This window comes from Polypterus senegalus, chromosome 16 (assembly GCF_016835505.1).
Source record: "Polypterus senegalus isolate Bchr_013 chromosome 16, ASM1683550v1, whole genome shotgun sequence".
Taxonomy (NCBI): Eukaryota; Metazoa; Chordata; class Cladistia; order Polypteriformes; family Polypteridae; genus Polypterus; species Polypterus senegalus.
In genome coordinates, this window is record NC_053169.1 from 91,933,984 (window position 1) to 91,956,373 (window position 22,390).

Sequence of the window (22,390 nt, forward strand, 5' to 3'; positions counted from 1 at the left end):
TGCCCCTACAGGCCGTTTAGATATGTTTTAATATATGTACTTTAACTATTCACTTTTTTACAAAAACATAAGAAGGAAATTGATGAAATGTGAGTAAGTGAATTTCCATTGTTCATAGTGAATCATTCCACTGTTATACACATAACGTTCACTTTGTCTTAAGCGCTAATGATTGTGATATCTCTGACCTGTATTCAGAATGTTAAAAATGTTGACTAGTTGTACCAATTGAGCATACCAAGAAAAATTGTGCATGCAGTCGAACTCGATGCTTATTTTTTATTTGTAAAAGAGTGGCAATCATGTAATTCAATGTAATTTAAGTTTTTACCTTTAGTGTAATATTTAACAGTATTTAATAATCTGTGTAATTTTTTTACATTCTCCTACTGTATGTTCTGTAGCATCCAGATGTTTATGCACATTTTTCTTGTTTTAGAAACTTTCATATTGTACTACAGCTACTACTTTTATTTAACAACTTAATATGCTATTTTATGGTACTGTAAATTACGGAAGAAGATGCAAGACTGGCAACAGTTCATAGAGCAGAAGGACTTCAACAGCATAGCACAGGACAAGGTTACAACTTCTGGTCCAAGCCCCCAAACCCTAACTCCCCCTCCAGTACACAAAATGTTGGGGATTACCCTACAGTAGCTCAATCGTGGGTATAATGTTATCCTGCATCTAGCCCTGCAAGCAGGCCCTACAACTTGTAGGGGAAAATTTGGGGGGTTGGTGGCAGGATTAGCATGCTAACCAGTGTAAAAAACCACATACTGTTCCATTCCATTTGAATGGGTGTGGTGATGATATGTCTCCTGTTGTGTGGCTACACTCGGGATCTAATTTGAGATCATAAGGTGGTTCATTGTGTGGTGGGTGCAGCAACTTGCTCTATCGGTGCATGCTCTTAACCTTCTAGCATGAGACTAAGACAGTTGTGCCTTGTGTGGAAGCATGCTGTAATCTGCCAGGACTTGAGGAGGCATATACACCATTTATTTACCTGATAAGTGAGGACATGGAAGAGACATCAAAGGTGTCTACATCCCCTGGCTGCTAGACTGCAGACTGATCCTGGAGTGAGGAAGAATGTCCTGGATCATGTAGAAACCAGGTGAAGGTGGGGATTGGTAAAGACAGTTTTGGGGCTTAAACCAGTAGAGGACAGATTGTGTGTATTAAATCATCCTGAAATGCAGTGAATAACTAAGCATAGATATGCAAGGAGTATATGGCGAAGAATTAAATGGTGGGAGAAGAGGAGTCGACATCTGGAAAGACTAAAAGAGAAATAGAGGTCAGAAAGGGAGTATTTTGGTGTCATTCTCTGTGGAGCAACTTGGTGATCCATCCCAGTGTATGGACATTGGTTTGAGACCTGTATAGTAAAATCCAGAGTGGTAACTGTTTTGTAGTTTTCCTTCTGTTTGTTTTCTAACTCCAGTTCTCACGTTGTGCATCTCTCCCATCACAATTTGCATTAATGAAGATGCCACATGTTTCTTACCCTTTTTCTTTTCCTTCCTTGGTTTTAGGAGTGCTTAAGGATATGGTGAGGGCCTGTCATAGTTGCCATCATAGTGCTTTTCAAATCAGTGTCCAGCACCATGTAATTTTAAGAAACTTGGAAAGGCATAAGGCATAAAACATGAGGCAGTGTTGGTTACTCTGTACCATTTCTCAAGTGCCACAGTACTGTCAGACTATTTTCTGTCTACATGATAAATTAAGACTATTTTTAGCACTGCACTCCCTTTGCATCACAAAAAGGAGTTAATCACTTGTCTCTAGTTCCTTAAAGCATGCACAGAATGTAGTTGATTATTCCAGTTTTTAGGCTGTATCTATAATGTTATATTTTTATGTAGAGCAAATGACCTTTGCAGAATGGGAATAAAGCAATAAGATGTGTTTTTAACTAATAAACTGATGCTATGTTTGAGTTTCATTTTCAAGGGTTACTGAAAGTTAATGTAGCTAGTAATGAAAATGATCGGCTGTTAACATTGGTAAGGTAAAAAGTAGTTTTAGGTTCTACTGAGGTCTTTCGGTGGGTGCAGAATTCAAAATTAAACTGTATTGGCCATAGGAGTGATATAGAGTAAAGGTATTGAAAATCTCACAACTAAGAAAAACATAGCTACACAAATGATTTGTAAACTGCAATTACATTTTTGTACATTATTTGTCCATTTGAAATCAACTTAGAAATTTACATGTGGTCTGTAATTAAAGCAAAGATTCCTCTAGTGATTTCCTAATGTATTTAATGATTGGCATTAGATTATTCGTAATAGTCCTAAAACTCAATATATCAAACCTTCAGATGACAAACTACTTCAGAGATTTTTTTTTCTCTTTTTCAGGTAAGTATTCTCCTGATTTACTCTAGACATGAGTCAAGTTTATCCTAATAGGATATGCCTCACCTTAGTTACTTTTGTTAGCAATAATGTAGAATAGAACTGTTGCTACTTTGGTACTTATTTTAAGCCACTTTCATGTGCTGGATTGCTTGATTTAACACACTGTTGTAATAAAGGTACTGAAAATGTCTTTCCTGACCTGAAATCGTTAAATCTGAAAAAATCTTTTGGGCAGTAGATAGCCTGTGTCTTGCCTTGCATTCAGTGCTGCCTGAACAGATTGGGTTCAGCCTGTTGAGAATGTCAACTTTTGTTTTCAGCATAACTGAATTTCCATTCTGAAAAGCCTAAATGTCATTTTCTCTAGCACTGAGGGGCAACCCACACTTATGCAGCAGCCCTTGTGCTTGATTGTAGTTTGCTAGTCAGACGATTTTAATTCATGGGTTTCGAGTCAAAATATATACCCAAGGCCTATGTGCAAGACAGAAGCAGCTAAAATGTGGTTCCTTTGTAAATAATGTTTACACAAAATAGTTTTATTATATTCACAACTTTACCCTTGTAGTTCTAGTAGAAAGTGTTTTCATTATAGGCTGCAGTGGCTTTACTTTTGTCAGGCCTGACATCAGTTTGAAATAAGTGAGATTGTGTGCATGGGTGTGCCTTGTGATGAACTGACAGTCTATGCAGTTGTTAAATTTTTGTCAGACCCTGAAAGGTTCAGCAAATGGACGAGTTCCTTATTTTTCCTAGGATTTGTACTGTCATTTGTGCACTTTAGGCTTAATGGATCAGGACTGGTACTTTGAAATGAATTGATAAACAACCTCCAACCAGCACTTTCCTGATGAAGAAAACAAGCAGAAGATATCTATCCAAAGAGAATCTTGTATACATTTTAGGTAATCTCTGGTATTAAAATATATAGCCCTGCAAGCAGGTCCTCCAACTTGCAGAGAAAATGCGGGGTTAGTGGCAGGATTGGCACTCCAGTCACTGTAAAATAAAAAAACCTCACACTGTTCCACTCCACACCGTGGCTGCAATCAAGTCCTAATCTGTGATCCTGAGGTTGTTCATCTGGTGGTGGGTGGGCCAACATACTGTATCACTGCATGCTCCCAACCTCTTTGGTATTAAAACTCAATACTTAGAACTGTTGTAGAGAGTAGAGTTGCTAACATTCTCTAGCTAAATTACCGTAAAGCTTACAAAAGATTATGCTAAAAAAAAAAAAAATCATTTTTTTGATTGGCCAATTTACCCATCACTGATAGTCTTTTGTAGTGAAAATCGGCTAATTTAGATTAGCAGCTAATCGGTCAGAGTTTCACTAAGCAAAGTTGCTTTCTACTGTGGTTTTAGTCAAAATTAAAATTTTAGGTTGAGGCTACAGTTTTTGTTTTGGTTTTCCTGGGAAATTTTTTTAGTGACTGCACCTGTGTTTTATTCCAACTTTATTCCACCAGCAGTGCCAGATACCCCAGCTATTAATTGTTAAAGGGAACCTACTCTGTTTAGTAAAAAATAAAAGCAAATATGGCAGCCATAAAACTAGAGAGCAGAATTACTTGCACTGTTTGGTCTCTCCTGTTTATGTTTTTATTGAAAGTGTTACAAGACTACAAAAAGAAAAGGTTTCTGTCCAAGGTTTAGACTCAAATTAAAGAACAGACTAAATATGAAAAAGTATTTTTAGCCTTCCTTAAATAATGTTAAGACTGCATATATCCTTATTTGAACATGTTTTTCTATGTATTTGGTTGTAGAGAAAAGCCAAGCAAAATGACACCTTTTATTGGCTAACTAAAAAGATTACAATATACAGGCTTTGGAGGCAACTCAGGCCCCTTCTTTAGATGACATCTTGCCCGAAGAAGGGGCCTGAGTTGCCTCCAAAGCCTGCATATTGTAATCGTTTTAGTTAGCCAATAAAATGTGTCATTTTGCTTGGCTTTTCTCTACATTCATAATGGCTAACACGGTACAACACCCTAGTACTATGTATTTGGTTGAACTTTTGAGAATGTAACTCCAAAGAATCATTTTTGTGTAATTTTGGGTTAGAATGTTTTTCATGCAAATAAATAAAGGGCACCAGAAGCATTATACCCTCCTAAATTATTCCAAGCATAAGGAACCATGTGTTTAGTTTACCAGTGAAAGTATGGCATTCAAACATCAAACTATATCGAAATCTGGTACAATGTTTGACTTCATTTGCTTCAGGTTAAATCACTTGGTATGCCAAATAGCTTTGAAAGTACCATAGCTTATCTATATATATAATTTACTAAGGGCACACAAGACAGAGAGACACGCCTGCCAACTCAGAGCGCCGCCCACCAACTCTAAGACCATGGGATATGCACGACAGAGCCCCACCCGCCATCTCTAATCCTACTTCCTCGTCTACCGTCGCTCTCGATCAAACAGCAATAATTAGCAAACAAACAAAGATAACTGGCAGTAACCGTGCAAAATTCACAATTGGTATGCCAGTTTGAAAAGAAGTTTGGAGGGTAGTTTTAAAATGTGTTATTGAATTGAGCTGACGTATATGAGCCAGAAGAGAATTCCCGAGTTGAGGAGCACTATGAGGTACGCTCAAGCTCCCATAGCGCAGAGTTTGATGTGTGGTACAGAAAGTACTACTGCAGATGAGGATCTGAGTGAGCGAGACGAGTGTCAGTCTGTAGGAGATCAGTGAGGTTGTGGAGAGCTTTAAATGTTAAGAACGGGATTTAGTATTGTACTAGCAAAATACCCGCGCTTCGCAGCGGAGAAGTAGTGTGTTAAAGAAGTTATGAAAAAGAAAAGGAAACATTTTAAAAATAATGTAACATGATTGTCAATGTAATTGTTTTGTCACTGTTAGAGTGTTGCTGTCATATATATAGTATATATACACACACACATATATACATATACATATAAACATATCTGCACATGCACATATCTATATCTATATCTATATATATATATATATATATATATATATATATATATATATATATATATATATATACACACACACACATCTACATATATATATATATATACACACACACATATCAACATATATATACACATACATATACATACATACATACATACACACAGACATATACATATATATATATATATATATATACATACATACAGATAAATATACATATATATACACATACATATGACTTTATTTAATGTTAGCTAAGACCCGGCACTTAAAAGTTTCTCGCTACAGCAATTTTAACTCCGTTACAAAGTGATCCAAAGTCTTGTTTATACCTTGTGTCTTCTCATTAAACTTGTATCTCCTGAATAAAGTATTCAGCGTTTTTCTTCAGCACACTTTGGGAGCTCTTCCTTCTTTTCTACGTACTGCGGTCACAGTCAGTTCACGTGATTACGTGGGAGGCGTGATGATGTCACACACAGCTCTGCCCCCTACGGCCATCGAGCTAACGTCCATTACAGTATATGGAGAAAAATAGGTTCCAGTTATGACCATTACGCGTAGAATTTTGAAATTAAACCTGCCCAACTTTTGTAAGTAAGCTGTAAGGAATGAGCCTGCCAAATTTCAGCCTTCTACCTACACGGGAAGTTGGAGAATTAGTGGTGAGTGAGTGAGTGAGTCAGCAAGGGCTTTGCCTTTTATTAGTATAGATTCTGTAGTTAACAGGAAGCCAGTGAAGTTGAGAGAGAATCGGTGTAATATGTTCAGTGGATTTAGAACAGCAGGTTATTATTCTGGCAGCGGAATTTTGAATAAATTGTAAGCGATGGATACGTTTTTGTGGGATGCCAGATAGAATACCATTACAGTAATCTATACGTGAGGTGACTTGGGCATTAACCAATACTTTAGTACTGTGTTGCGTAAGAACAGGACGAAGTCTAGATATGTTTCGGAGATGAAAGAAAGCAGTCCGAGAAATGTTACTTATACGGGAGGAATTATTTAATAATAATAATAATTATTATTATTATTTAATATTTGCCATTATTAGTGTATAAATGGATATAAATAATTGCATGTAAACTATTTGCCAAAATCTGTTGTATGTAAACGATACTGTTTAAAACGTTATTGTTTTTTCATCAGAAAACCCGGTTTCCACATCTACCTGTATTAGTTTAAATGGCACTTTTACCACTCGCAATAGGGCGAACGCACTGACTTATCATGTCGACTGGGCAACACTACAGCCTGCTACAGGAAGGTACTCTCTCGACCATTGGCATTGGTTTCGCTCCTTGCTATTTTCGTTATACTGCGACGGTGGTTTCCTAAGCCTTTGTTGTACTGAATTGCTTTCTCACCATTTTCCGTTCCTTTTCTTACACCGCCATATGCTACGGCGGACTTCAGCTACTTAAGAATAAAAATTTTCAGTTGATAAGCAGCAGACTCTGCACCATTAAGTTTTCTTTAGCACATAACCTAATTATTTTATGAGTTTGCAATATGTTACAGTGATAGGCTTTGTCCCTGTGATCCTGAGTTTGAATCATTTTGAGTTTGGAAAAAGATTGTATTAATGAATATTTTAAGGCATTTTATTCCATCCTTTCATATGCTCTATTACTTCTGCTGTTGTTCTTTAGAAAATAAGTGCATTTATTATAAAGTAGATGTATGTATGTAAGCCATTGCACTGGATGTTGAGAGTGCCAGCCCCTGTATACTCAAGTCCTAATCTGGATGTTATCTTTTTCTGCTTTTTTTTTTTTTCCTTTTTTTTCCCCTGTCAGTCTTCTCCCATATTTTGTTGAATACATTATTTGTCATCTTTGTTGTATTCCAGGTGTCACACTATTTCCCATAAAGCCCTCACATTTCTTTTTATGTTTATGATGTACTATAATTAACACAAGTGGCAAAATAAGCATTTGCATTGGTTGTGCTTGTTAGAAGTAAACTGCAGTACAGTTAGCTAATTGCATTATTGGTACTAGTAGACCAGTTGTGCAGTCAGTGGTATTTCAATGTATCTGACTAGTCTTTTCATTTTCAAGGAGATTTTCTATTAAATAAAATATTGATCACAACGCAAATTTGCCTAATCATCTCCTGTTGTTTTCTGAGAAGTGGAGAGATCTATTTTCTATATTTAGTCGAGTTTAAAAAAAAAGCATTGTTTACTTAAAAATATGTTCAAGGAACATATAAATCAGTGCTGAAGACTTTAAAAAATTATTGCCTTTGTTCATGTAATGTATTTGTCAAAAGACTTTAAAGTTGCAACCAAAGCTTCTTCAAAAGAATGAGCTATAGAAAAGGAATATATTTCTTTTTTTAAATTTTGAATACAGTATTTTATTAGCGCATATAATATTGTTTTCTGTAAATTGATCACAATTTTATTTAACAAGTGTGTTACAGTACATGTTATTATTAATTGAGTAAATGCTAAGTAAATACCAGATGAGACAGAACATTTAAGTAATGCAGATTTAGTAAAAATTAATTTTCCCGTGGCCTTTATTCAGTGCTTCTAGACTGTTGTAATGTGCAAAATAAGTTATGGTACTTTGAGTGAAGACAAGATCCAGGTAATAATAAACTATCTAATTTTTTTCTTTTGCCTTATGCTATGAAGTGTTACATAGACATGCTTATGTACAAAAGGAAATGACAAGAAAATATTGATATGAATGTACCAGATGTTGGTGGGCAACAAACTACTGTATGTTAGGGACCATACAGTATGTCCATACTATATCGTGAGAAGTAAGGAACTGAAAGTGCTGTAAATCATAAAAGTGCATTTATTTTAAAACATCACCATTAACACTAAATCTGGAGCAAAAGATTATGTGTTATAGGGAAAATAGAAATAAAAAGTGTATTGGAAATGAAACCTTCAAAAATTGTGTTATGTATGCAGTAATAAAGTAAAAATACAGAAAGCAAAGTAGAGAAAACTTTACAACATAATAAACAAAAAAAGACAGGCATTTATGAAAACTTAGTATGGAGGGGAAGTTCCTTTTAATATGGTTGTAATATTAAAAATGTTAGATTTTGCACATATTGTCTTGCCTCCAAAAGGGAGTGTTTGTCCTACTAACAATGATATGTTTTCCTTTTTTTTTAATAGAGGGTCAGTAATAATACTGAAGTATGCCACAACATAGTTTCACTCAGTTCTAAAATGAGGAGTGAAAGCAACAAGCATGCAAGCATGGCTAGATACAGTAACTGTTTGGTGCTGTGTTTAGTGTTGTTAAGAGTGTTCATTGAGGGTGTAATCCAAACAGATGGCTCTCACAAAAAAAATTATAAAGCATTACAAAAGAATTCATGATCTATAAATGGGAAAGCCAGAGCATAGAAGTACAATAGCACTTCTGAGAGTATTAGAGTCAGGTGGACAAGTTTGTTTCTTGGTATAATGAGAATTGTCTGCATTTCACATCAACAAAACCAAGGAACTGGTTATTGATTTCCGCTGCACCAAGGAGCTCCACTCTTAAAAGTACTTGGGGTCCATGTTAATGACAGGTTGGACTAGTCTCACAACACAAAGGAATAATATAAGAAAGGGCAGAGCAAGCAATTTTTCCTTAGCAGGTAGCGTTTCTTTAATGGGGAAGTGACATAGTTCACATTTAATGTAACTCTGTGAGGGCCACACACTGTGGTGTGCTGGACTGGTAACATCACTTCAGGGAAGGTCCAACGAATCAACAAGCTAATTAAAAGGACAAACTTAGTTATAGGGCACACTCCAGACGCCCTGGAGGTGGTCACATAGGAGAGAATTAAAGCAAAACCAAGTGCCATTATGTACAGCATTATGAACAAAACTCTTGACAACCAAGTTAGAAGTTTTCTTTCTTTTTAATTTTCTTGCTTTATAGTTATTCTGGTGTGAGTTCAGACCAAAGTGTGTGCATATTTATTTATTGTTTATTTACCTATTTATGCATTTATTTATTTAAATATGTAATGTAAAAAAACAAATTTCCCCCTGGGTCAAATAAAGTTCTGCCTATTTCTGTGTCATTTTATTGGCTCCTTGCCATGTGTTTCCTCATAATCTGATAGCCCCCAGAAGTCACTCTAGTATTTCTTTGCATAGTTCTTGCCTTTCCAGAAACATCTGCGAGAATGCAACTAGCTTACGGTGAAAATCCAGAACAACAAATGCACTAGCCTACTGTGAGGATTCTTATAGTTTTTATTCAGATGTTGCATTGCTTCCTTGCTTCCAATAACATTGGTTGTACATTATCGTTTTCACTTCCATGTTAAAACAGAAGGAAATCCAGCAAGGAATGTGTGGCCACTACAGGAAAAGAAATATCTATGTAAAGTATCTGTTTACTGTTCTAGTTAGTATTTTGATAAACAAAAGATTTAGTTTGTAGTTTGATCACATTGTTTGTGTTTAAATAAATGGCCTGTTATGAGTGTACGTGTGTAGCTGACTTCGCTTCACTTAGGTGATGTGTTCTTTGTACAGCGTCTTCAACCAAAACAAAAGCAGAAAAAATAGGTCTTTGTCCTGCAACATGTGGCTGTGCCTAGTCGGGCACTGTTGCACCTTCCAGATTTTATTCCTTCCCTGGATGATTTGATACATGAAAATCCAGATCCAGGAAATTGGTAAATTCTAAATCCATCCATCCATTTTCCAACCCGCTGAATCTGAACACAGGGTCACGGGGATCTGCTGGAGCCAATCCCAGCCAACACAGGGCACAAGGCAGGAACCAATCCCGGGCAGGGTGCCAACCCACCGTAGGACACACACAACACACACCCACACACTAGGGCCAATTTAGAATCGCCAATCCACCTAGCCTGCATGTCTTTGGACTGTGGGAAGAAACCGGAGCGCCCAGAGGAAACCCACGCAGACACGGGGAGAACATGCAAACTCCACGCAGGGAGGACCCGGGAAGCAAACCCAGGTCTCCTAACTGCGAGGCAGCAGCGCTACCACTGCGCCACCGTGCCGCCCAAATTCTAAATCATATCAGAAATTTAAGCACACTTTTAATAAATTCATAACATGTTTGCATTGTCTGTGTGTGAGTTTGTGTGTATGTGTATATATGTGTACGTATGTATGTATATGTAAAATCCAATGTCTGTCTGTCTTTTTTTGTGTCTGTCTGCTTTTCACGAGAGAACTACTTAACAGATTTAGATTGAGTTTTTTTTTCTATAATTTGCTTGAACATTACAGTTGACTTTGCAACTTCTCTCATTGCGTTAAGAATCATAGTTCGCTTGCAGGAGCAATATTTTCGCGCTAATCCAAGATGGAGGCTGTGGGCCAAAGGGAGGAGGAAGCGTGATGTCAGGAGTGGGGAGCCATGTCCTTTTTCACTACTACGTGGGTGGGAGCCACAGGGGACGGCTAATATATGTATGTATGTATGTATGTATGTATGTATGTATGTATGTATGTATGTGTGTGTATGTATGTATACATATAATATAATGCAGTGTTGACTGATTAACTTACAAAAATACATTTCCCCTTTAGCTAAAAAGCTGAAGGTTGTGAGAAAGGTACATCTATGGCACTAGGTATCCGCTTAGAAAGGACATTTCAATATACTATATTTTCAAAACCTCAGGTTGCCAAAAATGGTTATTTTATGAGTGATTAATTTATTAGTTTTATTACTGATGTTATCCAAAGTAACTCATACTAGCATATGGATGTGTGCTGTTTTTGAATATTTATTCAATAATTTAATATATAGAATTTGAAAACACAAGAATATTAAAAAATGCAAGTAAAATAACTTCAAAAAGAAGATAAACAAGACAGCACCGTTGTTAATGACATATTGAAGTCAAAAAAGTCTAAAGGTGAAAAATTTTGTATTTGATCATTAATGAACTTAACATATTATAGGCTTGAAATAATTATGCCTTTTGTTTTTTGAGAACTTAGTGTTGCAGTTGCTCCACTCTGACTCATTGAACACATATTTTTAAAAAGTTCATCTTAAATTAAGGTAGATGTTATTCTTAGACATCATGAATATAGGTACAGTACTAGGAATATTTGCCATAAAGCAGCTTAATAATGTTTGTAAAGTATAATACCAAATAAAAGATGAAAAGGCTGGGCAACTCAGACTTCTTGAAGAGACTGAGGTAAAAAATAGTATTTTACACTTTGGCAATCACAGAGCATTAAATAATAAAAAACTTTTTCAGCAATAGTTAATTATTGCACTTTGGTACAACTTGGTGAAACACAACAAGCTGCTTTTTTCTTTTTTCCTGTTGCTTATTATTACCACCTTCATATCTAAATATTTATTATTTTTAAAACTTTGGTGAGCAGGACTGAAAATAAGTGCATAAATCTGTTATTATTTCACCAAGTATACTAATAAAACAGCGAACTTAAGCGCCATACTAGAGAAATGGAAAATATCAGACAAAATCAATAAAAAAAATCCCAAAGTAAATAGATTTAGTTGCTAAATGTACACAAAAATAAATCTTAAAAGTGAAGGGTTGCTGTTGATAAATATACACATAAACATCCAGACATTCACAGTACTTCTATTACTAAATATATCTTAAATCATATTGATGTTATCTGAGAAACTTCTGTTTGACATGCAAATCAGAAAAGTTATTTTCCTTAGCTCAAAAATTGCAATGATTGATTTATTATTATTATTATTATTATTATTATTATTATTATTATTATTGACCATTGAAATGTGGTTTGTCCAGTTGTTAGCCCTTCTACTTCATTGTCCCAGAATGTTTTGTTTCCTTGTATTTTTTTAGCAGGTGGTCTAATATTCCCCCTACCTCAAAAAGGTATTAAAGAAATCCTGCCTATTCATTTTCTAATCCTCTGATCTATTGCAGGGTCACAAGGAGCCAGTGCCTGTCCAAGCAGTATTAGGCAGCAATCAACACTGAACCGAGTTCCAGGTACAATGATTTTTGATCCTAACTTGACTCTTTGTGAATGAGTACCCCAGCAATAGATTGATTTTGCATACTGTCTTTTGTTCTAGCTTGTGCATACTCTTTAATTCCTTTTTAAGAAGAAAAACTGTGAATGTGTAAAGCAAACAAATGCACACAAGCAACATAATTGCAAAATAATACGTTTTTCCGGTGTGTGAAACCCTTTCATTTAGTATATACATATGCAGATTTTTGTTGATGTGCAAGGAAACTTTGGCACACACTGGCAAAATATGTAAACTCCACCTGGACAATGACCAAGTGTGGTAATTCAAAACTTTGACTGTGGATCCAGAGAGCAACAGAGCTTAAATGTTTTTTCTTTTTTAAATTTCCATAATGTTCTGTAAGTAACTAATTTGTACAACTATGTTTAGTAAGATTTTCCATCTTGTCTTGGTATAGCAACACTATCACATGCTATTGCCATACAGATTAAAGAGAAGAAAGTTTGGGGGGTTCAGAATCAGAAAACACCTACTGTCACTCATTTTCAGCCAGTTTACTAACAAGACTGGTCTTGTTAGTCCGGTCTTGGACCATAGACATTGTGATAATGAATAGATTGCTCCGCTTTGCAAAGTTCACATTAGTCCAATATATTTCTGAATTTACCTGAAATCTACAATATTAATTTGAAAACAAGAAAGTAAAGTACACATTAATGTATTCCTTGTCATCAGTCTCCTGTCTGAATATGGGTAAAGTCGAGCCTTGGTATCTTGGTGCTGGGAGATGAGGGTCAGAATAAATAAGTCAACTCCAGGATAGATCTTGAACAATGTTTTAGTAATTACTGATTTTAGTCTTTAGTTTTGAAATTTGTACAGAGACTTCTCATTCGATAGACAGTAGGTAACTTGAATTTCATTCTAAAAATGGATCCAGTTAAGGCAAAATGTCATACTGAATGTAGTGTATGTCAGTCTTAACTAGATTTAAGTTTAAATAAATTTGACAAATGCATTTGTACAAATATTGTAATGCTATATAAGGCGTACAGATAACACAAATCTTAGCACAGAAACATAAAATATTTTTTAGCAAATATTCTCATTCTTAAATAAAGGTAAAAGTTTTATCATTGTGTAAATTGACTTTTTAGTTGATCTTTTCACTTATAAATTATTAGACGTTTACTACAAGTAGTGGAAAAATTGGTACAATATATTACTGAATATTTTTTCAATTCATATACATCCGCATGACAATGCAGACTGGGATGTTTTTTTTTTTTTTTTTTTTTTTGATTTTGGTATTTGTGAGATTATAGAAGCAATGTTACAAAAGTGATGTTTAAATTATTTCTTTCTTCTAAGAAAGGAAATCGCCTGTGAGCCATTTTACTCTAGGGGTGTAAGACCAAGTTATGGTAACTACTAAGAGAAGAAAGGCTTAATTATAAAACATGTTTTAATATGAAAAACAAGCATTATGCCACACTTAAAATTAATGCTATCGCACAGTCATTTTCAAATTCCAAGTGTACTCAGCTGTGTATTACAGCTTCAATATTCAAAAACTTAATTGAAAAATGTAAATGCCTGAAGAGTGAGCCTTGATATCTCTAAATGCTATATGCAACACTGTGATATTTTAAAGATTACTGTCTTCTCTTCTTACATTACATCTAGTAACAGCATGTGTTATTTTTGCCTAATTGCTTTTCCATTGTCGTTGATGAAACAACCCTCTATTTAATAAGAAAGAGCAGTATTTGTTTGAACATAGGGGAAATGCTCCATTTTGATTTGAGAGTCTTCTCTCTCCCAGCCAGGGATGCCTGGAGCAAATCTTTTCCACTGAAAAAAGATCCTACCAGCTGAATTGTATTTCATGCTCAGACAAATTTCAAATTCAATGCACACAAAAACTAATCTAATCAAAGAAAAACTGGAGAAGCACACACTTCATGTTATTTTTTTTTTCTAATTATCAGGTGCAGTTAGGCTATAATATTTTTGTGTTACAGAAACCATGGCATAATAGCTTGTACTGTTCATCTGCAGTGTGCCTACGTGCCTTTTTAATATGGATTCACATCCGCAGGGTATGCACTCCATGCTAGCCTCGCCAACACCTCTTCTAGCAGTAACACAAGCTTTTCCTGGTCTCCAATCCAAATACTGACCAGGGCCTAATATGCTTAGCTTCAGGTGTTTTTTTGCACATGTGGCTTAGATTTGTTTTTGTTTTTTATTGCATTTTTTTTTTGTTTTATTTTTGCATTTGGTGATTTGTTTTAGTGTTTTGGGTTTAGTTTGAACTTCACTTGCTAGTGTTTTTTGTGCATACTTTGTTTTTTATACTTTTTGATTAAGTATGGCATTTTTGATTTTGTATTTGTAGAATTAACATTGGCTAAAAAATTGGTTTAATGGATAATTTGTTTTATTTTATTTTTTCTTTTTGTGCATAGGATGACGTAGTATTGGAAATAGAACTGAAGCCAAGCCAAAAAAAAAAAAAATGAGCGTGACATCGTGGTTTTTAGTTAGCAGCGGAGGCACCCGCCACCGGCTACCAAGAGAGATGATTTTTGTTGGTCGAGATGACTGCGAATTAATGTTGCAGGTAATGCATTATATCTTCTTTTTACTTTTACTTAATGTGTGTTAGAATACAGTTTTAAATTAGTCACATCTTAACAGCTAACAGAGAAGTAACATTTAGTTTATGTAGTACCATCTCAACTCACTTCAAAACATACAAGAAAATCATACTAAGTAACAAAAATAAGAAGCTAAAACAAGGAAAATGAAAGTATTAAGACTTTTGGAGGAGCATGCAAATTATCTTGTCATTTTAAATCCAAATTTTAAAAGTTAGCTTACATGCACATAACGTAGCATGTATTGAAGTCCATTGCAAGAAGGCAATTGCTAAAAGATTTTGGGTGTTTCAAAGGTTTGTAAAGTGAAAGGGATGTAGAATCAAACTAGGATTTAGTAGGAACGGTTTTCAGTATGATTTTTACATTGGAAATAATAAGTCAGCATAAGAATTAATTTAAAATTCATCCAAATCGTATCACTGTGAAGTCTAGGCAATCAGGCATGCTTTTCACTGCACATTAATTGATTCAATTAATTTCTACCTCGTTACTTTATCTTAAACACATTTTTTTTTCTGTTTTCATTTTCTAGTCACGAAGTGTGGATAAGCAGCATGCTGTTATCAACTATGACTCTGGAGCTGATGAGCACAAAGTTAAGGACCTTGGGAGCCTAAATGGGGTAAATCAGTGCTTTGTGGATATTGATATTTTAAGTTTTTTTTGGTGAGTCTGTATTAGTCGTTCTTAATCTGGTGTTTGCAGAGTTGCCTGTTGTAAAGTATAATGTGCCTAGATATACTTTAAATGTTCTTAATAAGCTGTTAAAATACCTACTGTAACTGAGAGTATGCATACACACCATGTAGAGCCGCCATTTGTTGGTTGAGTTAAAATGATGAATTGGTGCTAAAGTACCAATCCCCAAAATTATCACTTGTCTTTGGAATTGCTAATGCAGCTCAACTTGCTTAAACTATTAATTTGTGCATTTAGCATCATTATCATCTAATGTCCAAGATTTCACTCATTTACTACAAATAAACTTTAATTTATTTGTTTTAAAAAAAAAAATAATAAAAACTTGTATCATGCATCTAAAATATTGCATTTCCTGTAACTATGAGTAAAAACTTGTGAAAAACATACAGCAACAGCACAGTAACAGCGATCAACAGTGTATGGGAAGATTCAAAGAAACAATTGTAAGGAGAAAGGAAAATTAATATTAATGTGTATATACATCTAATATGTGATAGTGAGAAATAGACAATACTATTTTAAAAAATGTAGTTTGGCAGAAGTGTTGGTAATGTGGAATGAAAGGTATTTACTTTTATTTTTGTTAAAAATGAAATATTATAATAGCACTCAATCCAATATAATGATGGCTGTAAATTTTGATTAATAGATTATAGCTCAACAGACATCCTATTATATAAAACTGTAAGTTTATAAAAACAATAATGAAGAATATACAGTAGCTGTTAGGTACCATCATATACTGTATATATAAAACAATCTAATAATCTGAGCATTTGTTCTCCTTATTTAGTATTTTTCCAGTGTTGCTTTTGATTTTTACATCATTAAACCATAATTTATGCAGTATGCAGTTTAGTTATTTTCTACTCATTCATTTGTAGAATTAGCATTTAAACATACAAAGTAAACAATAAGAACTGAAATGTTTTTGGCTTTTTCAGTGCTCATACTGTTAGCATAATTATGGGTTTTAAGGTAAGCCTTCTGAAATTTCTGATTTCATAATCTTTGTCTACTTCTGTTGGCCATAATACCAACAGTCATTACCTTGCCTTACACAAACACTTAAGTTATTTTTTTGTGTTCTTATTTATTATTATCTTATTATTCATTTTTTGTATCTAGATTAAATCAAAGTCTTCCATATTTGAGAAATGTGTGTATATTTTAAGCACATTTGTGATAAAGGAGTCCTGTACATGACACAGCTGCATTTTTTAATCCATATTAATCTGGAAAAATGGGAAGATCCCAATATGATGTGGCACATGCATTTAATTTGTACTGAGCTGATTTTTTTGTTATATATAGTATGTATGTAAATGGTTATAGTACTTCGGTATAACAAATTTTATTGATTTCTATTATCTTTGTGTTCACTTTTACAATATTGACATTCATGTTTTTCTTTTTAAGACATTTGTGAATGATGTTAGGATACAAGAACAAATTTATATTACTTTGAAGGTGGATGACAAATTACGATTTGGATATGATATCCTTTATGAAATGATGAATGTGGTAAACGCCACATAAAGTTTTTTTTCCCCCACAGGTGAGGAGTTTCCAAATCAGTTTCTTTCCAAAGTCTGTGGTCTCAAATTTAAGACTGTGTGTTATTAAGTGTAATATGTGATGAAAAAAGTCTAAATTATTATGTTATTTAGGAATATCATCTTTAAAAGATGTTTGTTATTAGTAAAATAAAGAAATGGATTACCAAGTCTTAAGTATGATCCCAAAAAAATGTATATGTATTGTCCTGATTGATAAAATTGTGCCTCACTGATCTTGGCCAGCATAGTGATTTGAATACTGTGTGCTTGAAACTGCTTTTATGTTTAACTTTTTATGTTCTGTTCTTAATACATATGTGAATTGAATTATTATACTTTAGTCAGAAGGAGCAATACAGAGTGTTTTAGTGCATCTTTTTTTTATACTATTACTGTGTATTAAGACCTGTTGCTGCATAGGGAGGAGGCTAAAATTCTATGAAATTAATCCTCTGCTTTTGGCAATAACTTGCTGTAACTTGAACAAGTTTAAAATGTCTCTGATTCATTACCTCTACAGCACTGCAACTTGCTGACCGTTCTGTTTTTGCAGTACCACAAAGTAAATATGTTTTTATTTTCTTTTATTTCTTTTCAAGTTACGCTGTTGTATTGTATTCCTTAGTCTTAGCATTCAGTCTGGAATTCATTGTGTTACAGTATTCATTAAAATACAAAGAGGAAAATCATTTTTAAATTGCATTAATACTTTTAGTATGCTTCCTGAAATGCTGCATTTATTCTGTTTTATGGAAATATATTCTGAACATGAAAGCAGTCTACATTTATTGTGCCTCAAGTTTGTTTCAGTAGAAAGTAAGCTGTTCTTTGCAATTTAATTATTGTTTCTAAATTATATACAGTGTAGTGTTTGTTTTTTTGGGTGGAGGGGTCAGTGTAAATTGTTATGATAACTATTGTTACAGTAGGGGGCGCTATCGCTCCCTTGAACCCCCAGGTACCACACCAAACACCAGGTAAAAGTGCTACAATAAATCTTTTTATTATAATAAAGCACCCTCCACTCCACACTACTCATTAAACAATCACAAATACTACAATAAATCACAATCCTCCACTCCCAGACGCGTTGCCCTCCTACCACCCAGCTTAGCTCGCCGTCTGGAAGCTCCCATAGTCCTTTAATACTCCCTGACCCGGAAGTGTTCCTGGCCAACAGTCCACAAGTCCTTATTCCTTCCGGGTCAGGGTAAATAGTACTTTTTTCTTCACCCCGGAAGCCCGTCGCTCTTCATGTGACGAACTTCCGGGTCATAACGCACAAATGAGTCCACTGGCCTCCCAACAGCAACTCCCAGTTGTCTCCAAGGTATCCAGCAGGGCTGCGCATAAAAACTACATAGTCCATGAGGCCCTGCTAGAATTCGGGACCCGCCCATCTTCCTGGCGGCCTGGGGGTGAGGGCCGGAATATTAAGCCGGCCATCCATCACACTATCTACAGTGTATACAGTGCATCCGGAAAGCATTCACAGCGCATCACTTTTTCCACATTTTGTTATGTTACAGCCTTATTCCAAAATGGATTAAATTCATTTTTTTCCTCAGAATTCTACACACAACACCCAATAATGACAAAGTGAAAAAAGTTTACTTAAGGTTTTTACAAATTTATTAAAAATAAAAAAATTGAGAAAGCACATGTACATAAGTATTCACAGCCTTTGCCATGAAGCTCCAAATTGAGCTCAGGTGCATCCTGTTTCCCCTGATCATCCTTGAGATGTTTCTGCAGCTTAATTGGAGTCCACCTGTGGTAAATTCAGTTGACTGGACATGATTAGGAAAGGCACACACCTGTCTATATAAGGTCCAACAGTTGACAGTTCATGTCAGAGCATAAACCAAGCATGAAGTCAAAGGAATTGTCTTTAGACCTCCGAGACAGGATTGTCTCGAGGCACAAATCTGGTGAAGGTTACAGAAAAATTTCTGCTGCTTTGAAGGTCCCAATGAGCACAGTGGCCTCCATCATCCATAAGTGGAAGAAGTTCGAAGCTCTTCCTAGAGCTGGCCGGCAATCTAAACTGAGCGATCGGGGGAGATGGGCCTTAGTCAGGGAGGTGACCAAGAACCCGATGGTCACTCTGTCAGAGCTTCAGAGGTCCTCTGTGGAGAGAGGAGAACCTGCCAGAAGGACAACCATCTCTGCAGCAATCTACCAATCAGGCCTGTATGGTAGAGTGGCCAGACAGAAGCCACTCCTTAGTAAAAGGCACATGGCAGCCCGCCTGGAGTTTGTCAAAAGGCACCTGAAGGACTCTCAGACCATGAGAAACAAAATTCTCTGGTCTGATGAGACAAAGATTGAACTCTTTGGTGTGAATGCCAGGCGTCACGTTTGGAGGATACCAGGCACCGCTCATCACCAGGCCAATACCATCTCTACAGTGAAGCATGGTGGTGGCAGCATCATGCTGTGGGGATGTTTTTCAGCGGCAGGAACTGGGAGACTAGTCATGATAAAGGGAAAGATGACTGCAGCAATGTACAGAGACATCCTGGATGAAAACCTGCTCCAGAGCGCTCTTGACCTCAGACTGGGGCGACGGTTCATCTTTCAGCAGGACAACGACCCTAAGCACACAGCCAAAGATCTCAAAGGAGTGGCTTCAGGACAACTCTGTGAATGTCCTTGAGTGGCCCAGACTTGAATCCGATTGAACATCTCTGGAGAGATCTTAAAAATGGCTGTGCACTGACGCTTCCCATCTAACCTGATGGAGCTTGAGAGGTGCTGAAAAGAGGAATGGGCGAAACTGGCCAAGGATAGGTGTGCCAAGCTTGTGGCATCATATTCAAAAAGACTTGAGGCTGTAATTGCTGCCAAAGGTGCATCGACAAAGTATTGAGCAAAGGCTGTGAATACTTATGTACATGTGATTTATCAGTTTTTTTTATTTTTAATAAATTTGCAAAAACCTCAGACTTTTTTCACGTTGTCATTATGGGATGTTGTGTGTAGAATTCTGAGGAAAAAATGAATTTAATATATTTTCAATTCAAGTTTTAAGTAAATGATAAATGATATGTAAAAGAGCTGTTAGGAAATATCACAAGTCTGTTTTTAAACACAAGGTAATACCAAGAGTCTTCAGCATCCTAAGATAAACATGTTTGATCATACATTAGTCAAGAAGAATGAATTAAGCATCTGTTTTAACTTGCTATGATACGTTTGGATGAAAATGTGGAATAATAATTGGCTAACAATTTAGATATGTTAGATTTATAATATCTGGTCTTCTTTTAGATGTCTTATGTTGTAAAGTACATTAAACACTGTGGAAAATTGTAGTTTCTGTTCAAACATTCATTTTTATTTAATGTATTAATATTTTTCTTAACACAATACACATACAAATTTGTTCACTGTAGTTCGGGGAGAGCTACGTGTCCCTGAAGAAGCACTAAAGGTAAGGCACAGTGATCCTGAAATGTGTGGCATTATGTTATTTTCATTGGATTAGTAAACCTCAAATAATATTTATATTTATATTCCTTTAATGTTCTTACAAAGCATGAGAAGTTTACAAGCCAGCTCCAGATTCCTCAAAAATCTTCAGAAGATGAAGGACTGAAAGCAACCTGCTGTAATTTGTCTGAAGGCAGAGTCACTGAGGCGATAAATGAAGGACTAATTAAACAGCCAGACACAATGAAGCAGGATGAAAAGATTGCAGGTGATATGACAGAATAATTTACATTTGTGTTCTTGAAGTGTTGAAATAATTTAATCTGATTTTATAGGTTTTTGCCGTTTGACTTTATAATCTGCCAAATAAAAAAATACAACATAGTTCTATAGAGGAATAGCCTGAATGGTGGCAGAATAATTTTTAGTGTGTATGAATTTGGTTATATAATGAATGAAAGTAAAATGCTGAGTACTCCATAAATTATTTGATCCTTTTTCAAATTATGAGCCATCACAAAGCACTTTACTTGGCAAATAATGAAAAATGAATACATTGTACCAATAATGTTACAAAAGAATGGAGGATCTTCAGTATTCATATAAATGTTAGAACCAAAAACAATTCAAAAATAATTTTGGACAGAAAATTCTTGATTGGTCATCACAGAGATAAACAAGTATTAAACAAAATGTGTGTATTGAAACTTTAATGTGAATTGGGCAGAAGGCTGGCATCAAAAGATCTCGGGGGCATCGGTTTTTATTTAAGTTTGTCTTTTTCTATGAGATGATGTAGATAGCTGCTCAGATCTTTTCAGTTTTCTTTTGTGCTATAAATGCTATACAGGCAATAAAATCAGCCAACCAAATCACTTTGAGTCCTGTTATTGTGAAAGCTAATACCTGTTTCTTTAAAACAAAATTAGTATCTGAAAGACAAGTCCTCTGTTTATTTGGTTGCCTGTTTAATAAGTGGTTTATGTAGTATGTAAGTGAGCAGGCCACTAGTGAGCAGGGGATTTAGACATCTGTAAAGCTAATCTGAAGGCTGGAGCGAGGTTTGGCTTCATTTTGTTATTCATCCTTTTGGATATCTTTTCTTTGCATGTTATAAGCACTACTTTTGTACTTTTCTGTACTTCTTGGCATTTATTGTGAATGGGAGTGATTCTTCTCTTCAACTGAATAACATACACAAAAGATGACTTTTTTTCTTTGAGAATATTCTTAATTCACAAACTGCCAGTTTATCTTCTTTTTATACAAGATCATCAAACATACTGTAGATCTTAGTAAATGTGTTTATATAAGCTCATATTTATATTATGGGAAAACTGGGATTCATTCAGTGCACCTGAACAGGTGAAGGGACGCTGGCGCACGCAAGTTGCTGCCGCTCCTCCCTGTTAACAACACTTAACAACACATTGCTAATGACTGCTTGCCCTGCTTCTCCTTGCACCTTTTCTGTTTCATGCTCTATAATTAAATGCCCTTGCCACCTAAACTTTGTCAAAGCAGCACATAAGCTGCGACTTACCCTGCTCCTTTTGAATACAACTGACTACTCCACAAAGAAGATCTCATTTTCTTTCCAGTCTAGTGAAGAAGTCACCTCGGGCTGAATTTATTTTTATCAGGACATTAGTGCTAAAATGCCTGTTGCCAAAAAAGCAATGAATGTCCTGTTTTGTAGTTCATGTTGTTTTTTTATCCTGCACATTTA

The 22,390-nt window shown here is 35.3% G+C and overlaps 1 protein-coding gene across 6 annotated transcripts in view; it reads left to right on the top strand.

The window, feature by feature from the left end:
* Positions 1 to 22,390, top strand: part of cep170aa (centrosomal protein 170Aa) — a 107,513-nt gene that overhangs the window by 15,467 nt on the left and 69,656 nt on the right. For all 6 annotated transcript variants that reach the window (XM_039738694.1, XM_039738695.1, XM_039738697.1 and 3 more), the window contains exons 2-7: positions 12,247 to 12,312; positions 14,771 to 14,925; positions 15,498 to 15,587; positions 17,087 to 17,165; positions 20,604 to 20,662; positions 20,767 to 20,929. In XM_039738694.1, coding sequence (XP_039594628.1) covers positions 14,821 to 14,925; positions 15,498 to 15,587; positions 17,087 to 17,165; positions 20,604 to 20,662; positions 20,767 to 20,929 — 496 coding nt within the window. In that variant the 5' untranslated portion in view covers positions 12,247 to 12,312; positions 14,771 to 14,820. The remainder of the gene's footprint in view (positions 1 to 12,246; positions 12,313 to 14,770; positions 14,926 to 15,497; positions 15,588 to 17,086; positions 17,166 to 20,603; positions 20,663 to 20,766; positions 20,930 to 22,390) is intronic.